Source organism: Protobothrops mucrosquamatus, unplaced genomic scaffold (genome assembly GCF_001527695.2).
Source record: "Protobothrops mucrosquamatus isolate PMUCROS unplaced genomic scaffold, P.Mucros_1.0 scaffold6855, whole genome shotgun sequence".
Lineage (NCBI taxonomy): Eukaryota > Metazoa > Chordata > Lepidosauria > Squamata > Viperidae > Protobothrops > Protobothrops mucrosquamatus.
The window spans coordinates 15196-23349 of record NW_015392669.1 but is presented as its reverse complement, the minus strand read 5'-3'; the positions used below and the strand labels follow the sequence as shown (position 1 = coordinate 23349).

Below are 8154 nucleotides of genomic sequence, written 5' to 3'. Positions count from 1 at the left end.
ACTATCATATGTGGTGGGAGTGCCCACGAGCCCGTGACTTTTGGAATAAGATTAAAAAAATGGCTGGAAGAAATATTAAAGCTAGTGGTAGAGTTAAAACCACAACTCTTTTTACTAGGCATAACCATGCAGAAACACAACAAAGGAGTGTTTTATTTGACGTTGCACATTCTCAACGGCTGCTAGATTGGTGTATGCTCAAAACTGGAGGAATAAAGGAATTCCAACAGAAGAAGAGATTATATATAAAATTTTATCGTGTGCTGAAATGGATAGGCTCACAATGGAAATGAAGGATAAGACAGAATCAGACTATTTCGAGATCTGGGACAAATTTTATCACTGGTGTGAAACGAGGAGATCTGCTCGGGTTTTAAATTAGCGTTAAGATAGAATGATATATAACTGTATATATAACTTTATTGTATAGAAGAATATGTTTATATAGAGATCAAGAATTATGTATTAATTATATGTATCAAGAGGAACAAATTGTTAGGAATATTTATTTTGGAATGTCACGTTACGTCCATCTTTGTTTTTAACTGTATTATAAATAAAAAACGTTAAAAAAACAAAAAAACCCAAATGTCTCACCTACATTCTGGGCTCGTAAGCTGAGGGCTGCTTGTACCCAGGTCTGTTCTTAACCCTCGTTCTGCTTTTAAAGCCATCCCTGCATTTTCTGGTAGTGGCAAATTGTACAATTGCGACATGCACAAAATCATTAGGCTTAATTCAAGGTTTGCAACAACAGACACACACACACACACCGCCTCCTCCCTCAATTCTTTCTTTCTTTCTTTCTTTCTTTCTTTCTTTCTTTCTTTCTTTCTTTCTTTCTTTCTTTCTTTCTTTCTTTCTTTCTTTCTTTCTTTCTTTCTTTCTGCCTTTTGCTCATTTTTGCCGTCCTTCTGCTGTCCCTCTATCATTCTTCTTTCTGAATTGCGGTGAGCAGGCCTGTATAATTCCAAGCATAACTGCGCCATTTCGTTCGTAAGAAGGGGGTTAATCATCCTGACCCTTTTATTTTTAGGGCATTTTGGCTAGCCTAAATTTGTAAGTCATAACGGAGTGTTACATCTTTAGTTTTCTTTTTTTTTTTTTCCCCACAGGCTTACCGGACCTTCAGGATACGTAACGGATGGGCCGGGAAATTACAAATACAAAACAAAATGCACCTGGCTGATAGAAGGAAAGTGAGTAACACAGCTTGGTTATTTTTATGGAACTGAGTTGTCCAGGATTTTATCATTCTTTTATATAATGAGATTGCTGTTCAATTTGTTTACTTCCCCCCCCCCCTCTTTGTTGCAGTGCTATCTTAAGCTTGGTCTCTTTAAGATGAGTGGACTTCAACTCCCAGAATTCCCCAGCCAGCATAGCTGGCTGGGGAATTCTGGGAGTTGAAGTCCACACCTCTTAAATTTGCCACGTTTGAGAAACTCCATTTTGTATGTGCACATAGAGGTGGACTGAAGAATCTGGAGTTGTGTTCTGATGCAAATAAATGTGAAATTAAGCATCCAAAGAATCTTAAGGAGGAAAAATCTTGGAGAAGGAAGACCTGGACAAGTCAGAAATTAACCCTTTGAGGGTGAAAGAACTTGAAAGAGTACACAAGTAGTCCTTGACTTACAAGCATTTGTTTACCCAAAAATGCTTTTTTACGAGGCAACTGGACTTTCTTCTTGTTGTTGTTTTTGAAGACGTTTCGCTTCTCATCCCAGAAGCTTCTTCCGCTCTGACCGGATGGTGGGGAATGGAAGGATTTATACTCCTTGAAGACCGCTGGTCATTTGCCTCCTTTTAGAGAGTCGTTGAGACCACTTGGAGGTTTACCTGTGTCCTCAGGGTCACCTGAGTAGTGCAAATGGATGTGGAGCCATCTTGGAACTGCTGAAAGAACTGTGTTGTGGACAGGAGGTAGATGATGATGGTCTAGAACAGGGGTAGGCAACCTTGGCTCTTTTATGACTCGTGGACTTCAACTCCCAGAATTCCTGAGCCAGCCATGCTGAGGGGAAAGGGAGAGGTTTCCAAGCTGAGCCATGCTGGGTCAGGAATTCTGGGAATTGAAGTCCAGAGGTCATAAAGGGATCATAGTTCCCTATACTGGCTCAGGAATTCTGGGAGTTGAAGTCCACGAGTCATAAAAGAGCCAAAGTTGCCTATCTCTGGCCTAGGCCTAGGCCGCTTTCTGACCCGTGGACTTCAACTCCCAGAATTCCTGAGCCAGCCTGGCTCAGCTTGGAAACCGCTCCCTTTCCCCTCAGCATGGCTGGCTCAGGAATTCTGGGAGTTGAAGTTCACGAGTCATAAAAGAGCTTAGGTTGCCTACCTCTGGCCTAGGCCTAGGCCTCTTTATGACCTGTGGACTTCAACTCCCAGAATTCCTGAGCCAGCCATGCTGAGGGGAAAGGGAGAGGTTTCCAAGCTGAGCCATGCTGGCTCAGGAATTCTGGGAGCTGAAGTCCACGAGTCATACAAGAGCCAAGGTTGCCTACTCTAGGCCTATTTGTATTTTACTGTGTTGGAAAGAGTTTGAAGTCAGTATCTCCCCCCCCCTTTTTTTTTAAATCCTGTACTTCCCCCTTTTAATATTTATTTTCATTGCAATTTATCTTGTACTAAAGCTCAATAAAAAAGTGTAAAAGGGGAAGAAAAAAAGAGAAACACCACTTTAAAGAGGTGTAATAAAACTGCGGGGGAGTGGTTGGGAAAACTTGGGTAGCAAGCAAAATACTCAAGAAAATACACTTTGAGTAGCCTTGAACACATCTCCTTTGGTAAACTCTAATCTACTGATAAATTTAGCCCAACCACCTTAGTCCTAACTCCAAAGCCATGTTGTCAACACTGTTGCATTGACAACAGATGGAAGTGTAGCCATTTTCTTCCTTTTGCTTTTAGAGTTAGATGATGCTGGGGAGGGAGGGATGTGAACGAGAGTCCAGCTAGACATAACAACACTAGACCTAGCGTGAGAATCAAGGTTGTTGAAATCAGAGATGATAAGAATTGGCAGGCTGGAGAACTGGAGGGAAAACCTGCATTTCAAACTAATTTATGTGATTTATGACTGTCAATTGGAGGAGGAAATTGTGCTTTGAAACTATGCGCCCAGGGGAGGGGAATTCAGTTTTTGGCTTCGATTATGTAAGTGCCGATATTACACTACTCGAATAAAAGATCATTTAAGGTAAACAATGCCTTGAGGTTCTTTCGAAGAGTTTCATCTGTCGGAACCACGACACGTGTTCCCAAATCATGTACCTTACCAATCGGACGTAAATAAAATGCAAACACTGGATTTCGTTGCCAGTCCTGCATGCAACATGCTGTGCAAATTGGAAAAGTTACGCTGATGCATTTTTATTTTTTATTTTTTTGCTTTTGGGAAGGTTTTCACATGTTTTTCCTTCTTTCCAGGCCCAACACGGTCTTGAGGCTCCGTTTTAATCATTTTGCAACAGAGTGCAGCTGGGATCACCTTTACGTCTACGACGGGGACTCCATCTACGCTCCGTTGCTGGCCGCTTTTAGGTAAGGGAAGGTGGGAAACCAGAACTGCTGTCGCGCAACGCGAAGGTCACCGTTGCCTTTTTTGGGATTTAAAGAAGCGGACGTTTGCGGATTAATTTTTTAAGCAGCTGCCCGCTTGGTGTCCCGCGGAATGAGCTGTTGGAGGTGCCTTTTCATCTCTGGATGCTCTTGAGGGTTTATCCTAGTTGGAGACCAAGCATTGCCATGGGAACGGGGACATTTCGCACAATATTGGGCGAGGGAGGCCGAGAAAGAACTGGGAGAGCGGGCTGGCATTATTTTATGTTTATCTGTTTTCGATTGGATTTGCGTTTCTGTACTTTTCGTCCTCTCCGAGGTGATCTAGGAGAAAACACAACACGGAGGGAAAACAGCCTTAAAATTAAAGCATCACAATAACACGCCTAAAAACAGAACAAAACAAAATTTAAAAAAAAGAAACAGAGATGCAAAGGGCGGCATAAAAAAACAACCAACAAACAAACCAGAATCTGATTCTGCAATTTTTTGTTATCCTACCAGTGTAAACCAAATCTGCTCTGAGTTAGAATAGAGCGGATAAACCGCGAGTAGGTTCATTAGATAGGTTCAGTCTTAATTCGGCACAAAGAAAGGTCAACTGAAATAAATGGAAAGAAAAAAAGAAAAGAAAGAGAAGGGGAAGGAGGGAAGAAGGTAGGCAAAAAGGGAGGGAGGGAAGGAGGAAGGAAAAGGATGAAGGAAGGAAGGGTAGATGGGAGGGATGGAAGGAAGGAAGGAAGGAGAACAAAAGAGATGGAAGGAAGGAAGGAAGGAAAGGAAGGAAGGAAGGATATATGGGAGGGATAGAGGGAAGAATGAATGAAGGAAGGAAGGAAGGAAGGAGGGAGAAAGAAAAAGAGTCGAAAAAAAGGGACTCGTGGCTGTTTTTCACACTTAGGACTGTTGTAAACATCCCCGTGGTCACGTGATAAAGATTCAACTGCTTGGCAACTGGCTCCTATTTATAGGTTTTGCAGTGTCCTGAGATCATGTAATAATAATAACAACAACAACAACAACAACAACAACAATAATAAAGTTGGAAGGGACCTTGGAGGTCTTCTAGTCCAACCCCCTGCTCAGGCAGGAAATCCTATACCATTTCAGACAAATGGCTGTCCAGTCTCTTCTTAAAGACTTCCAGTGTTGGAGGAGGGAGAAAAGGGAAGGAGAAGAGGAAGGAAGGAAGGAAGGAAGGAAGGAAGGAAGGAAGGAAGGAAGAGGTGCATTTTGTGGTAGATCCCTCTGTCCATTAGCTTTTATCTCTGTTAACACAATATGTGACAACCAATGTTGTACCCGCACGGTACACTAAGGCTGTTAGGTTTCCTGTCGAATAGTAGCATCTGCAGTCATAAAAGAGCCAAGGTTGCCTACCCCTGGTATAGGGTTTCCTGCCTGAGCAGGGGTTGGACTAGATGACCTCCAAGGTCCCTTCCAACTTTATTATTATTATTATTATTATTATTATTATTATTATTATTATTATTATTATTACATGATCCCAGGACACTGCAAAACCTATAAATAGGAGCCAGTTGCCAAGCGGTTCAATCTTTATCACGTGACCACGGGGACGCTTACAACGGTCGTAAATGTGAAAAACAGCCACGGGTCCCTTTTTTTCCAGTGCCGTTGTAATTTCGAACGGTCACTAAATAAACGCTTGTAAGTCGAGGACTCTCTGCAGCCTGCCTGACGGAGTAAAATCGACATTTCTTTTTCGACACTAGCAAGAAAAAAATCCTGCAGAGGTTTCGAGTGGCCTTTTCATCCGCCCAGGTATAATGAACCCGACGAAGCTTGGCTGTTTTTATTTACCTCACGGATTGATGGGAATTTAATTGGCCCCCTGAGTAATTCCGGCACCTACCCGACGGCGTTGTAACCTTTCTCGGGATAAACACCTGTTGGTTTTCCTACACGCTGTTTGAGAGATTGGCTGCCTGCGCTCACTCACTGCGACGTTCCCTCCAAATTGAAAGTGAAGAAATCTAAATAAAAGTTAATTTAGGGCTGAACAAAGCCACCGTAGCAGCGTGTGGCGTTTTTCGGCGCCAGCTCTTGCTGAATGTACTTGTAAGCTGCCCATCTTCCAGGGGGCTCAGCTTGAAAGAGTCGAGGGCCCGACGTAAGTGGCCCATAAGGACGTAAAGTGTGTATCTGATGCGCAGGAAATAAAAGGCCTTTTGAAAGTATTGGTCTAGATAGCTTTCCTTCAGCTGAGATCCCCAGAGGTGCACCCAGCTAGAAAGAGGGAAGCCATTAGTCACACATTAGGCCTGAAAGCCGGCTGGGTGACTTTGGGCCAGTCACCAGGAGACGGTGAGTTCTAGTCCTGCCTTAGGCATGAAAGCCAACTGGGTGACTTTGGGCCGATCACTAGGAGATGGTGAGTTCTAGTCCCGCTTTAGGCATGAAAGCCAGCTGGGTGACTTTGGGCCGATCACCAGGAGACGGTGAGTTCTAGTCCTGCCTTAGGCATGAAANCCTCAGTGTTTCTCAGTTCCCAGAATTCCCCAGCCAGCCTAAAGCCAGAACCTTCACGGAACTTTCTAGAAATGATTTAAGGCTGAAACACTCTGCTTTTTCAAACTAGTACCCTGGACTTCCTTGTTTTTCTTTGAAGACGTTTCGCTTCTCATCCCAGAAGCTTCTTCGGCTCTGACTGGATGGTGTTGGGGGGGGGGTGTTAGGGTCACCTTTTTTTTTTTTCAGCGTCACTTTGAACGGTCACGAAATGAACCGTCGCAAGTCGAGGACTTATCAGCCGCAGTGATAAATCCGGGTCAGTGGCCAAGCGTCTGAACTTGGATCACGTGACCCCGCTCCCCGGGGAATGCCGCGACAGTCATGAGTGAGAAAAACGGTACACAAGTCGCTTCCGCCCCCCCAGTGTAACTTTGAACAGTCACTAAAGGAACCGTCGTAGGTTGAGGACTGCTGTGTTTGGAAATTCCACGACATTTTTAACCTGTGTTTCCAACCCCGTGTTCAGTGATATTAATCGTCGGCTTGTTGTTGTGTTTTTCCCCCAGCGGCCTGATCATTCCCGAACGGGACAGCAACGAGACGGTCCCCGAAGTGGCCGCCAGCTCTGGCTATGCCCTTCTGCACTTCTTCAGCGACGCTGCGTACAACTTGACGGGCTTCAACATCACCTACCAGTAAGCTGCTCCTCTCCTGCGCCCCCAAACTTTACGCAGGCCGACGTCCACCGTGGAGACCGGCTTCTCCATCTCGCTAAGCGAGACGTTTGCGAGGTGGCTCTTGCCCCACTTTGAAGACCATTTTCTGCCCACCGTTGTCCCCCTCGACTTTGCTTTTGTCAAGACGGGCGTAAAAGCTGCCACCGTCATAAATACGAGGTGCCAGGCGTATGGGTTTCCATCATGCGACCAATGGGTGTGGGGAACGCTGCAACGGCCGTTGAAGTGTGAAAAGCGGTCACAAGCCACTTCTTGCCGTGCCGTTGTAACCCCAGATGGTCCCTAAGTGAGCTGTTGTAAGTCGGCGATTGCCTGTGTAAAAAGTTATGTTGTATGAAAGGAAGGTTTCTTAACATTGCGTCGGTAATGTTCTTTCGAAAGAGGCATTTGTAAAGCCTATAGCAAGTTGCTCACCTGAATCAGAAGAGCTAGTCTAAAATCTGGTGATGGCCACCTAGGTAGGCAGGAAAGGATCATATATGTGTCATACATCGCCTGCTGTGTTTGTTAACGACAGCCTCTTTCATCATTCAAGTTTGTCTTTTAGCATTTTAGAAGATGCTTCCTTTGGATTTAAGGGGGGGGGGAGTTTGATCACCTGATGGTACCAGAATAGCTATCCTGCCACAGGTATTTTTGTTATTTGGCCACAGATCCCGCTGCTGTCTGCTGGTAGTCTGCTAAACGCAGCAGGTGTATCTCCCAAAGGTGTGAAGCCTCTGTCTACAGAATCACCTAGGACCGCTGCTTTAGAAGCTGTTGACAATCTATACGATTGGAAGAGACGGGAGGATGGAGAAAACCGTGTTTCTCGACCCTAGCAACTTTATGATGAGTGGACTTCAACTCCCAGAATTCCCCAGCCAGCATGCTACTGGATGTTAGAAGAGAATATGTGTAGCTCGGGAGTTGAACTGTGGGGTCCTGGGTGCTCTCTGAGCTGGGTGGTTTTCTTGCAGACGTTTCATGACCCTAAATAGGGAACATAATCAGTGTTAGAAGGGAGTGGGGTTTGCAGAGAGGAGGAGGGGGAAGAGGAGGAGGAGGAGGAGGAGGAGGAGGGGGCGGGACAGGAGGAAGAGGAGGAGGAGGAGGACTGTGGGGTCCTTGGTGCTCTCTGAGCTTGGTCGTTTTCTTGCAGACGTTTCATGACCCAACTAGGTAATATCATCAGTGCTAGAAGGGGTGGAGGAGGAGGAGGAGGAGGAGGAGGACTGTGGGGTCCTTGGTGCTCTCTCTGGTTTTCTTGCAGACATTTTATCACCCAACTAGGGAACGTTATCAGTGGTAGAAGGGAGAGGGGTTTGGGAAGAGGAGGAGGAGGAAGACAAGAAGGAGGAGGAGGAGGAGGAGGACAAGAAGGAGAAGGAGGAGGAGG

The 8154-nt window shown here is 45.2% G+C and overlaps 1 protein-coding gene across 1 annotated transcript in view; it reads left to right on the top strand.

Moving 5' to 3' along the window:
• Positions 1 to 714: 714 nt before the first annotated feature.
• The window catches only part of LOC107300386 (attractin), a gene marked incomplete at its 3' end in the record, with an annotated part of 21389 nt that continues 13949 nt past the window's right edge, over positions 715 to 8154 (top strand). The window contains exons 1-4 of the mRNA XM_015829721.1: positions 715 to 743; positions 1116 to 1199; positions 3433 to 3546; positions 6606 to 6734. Of these exons, the coding sequence (XP_015685207.1) occupies positions 715 to 743; positions 1116 to 1199; positions 3433 to 3546; positions 6606 to 6734 (356 nt within the window). The remainder of the gene's footprint in view (positions 744 to 1115; positions 1200 to 3432; positions 3547 to 6605; positions 6735 to 8154) is intronic.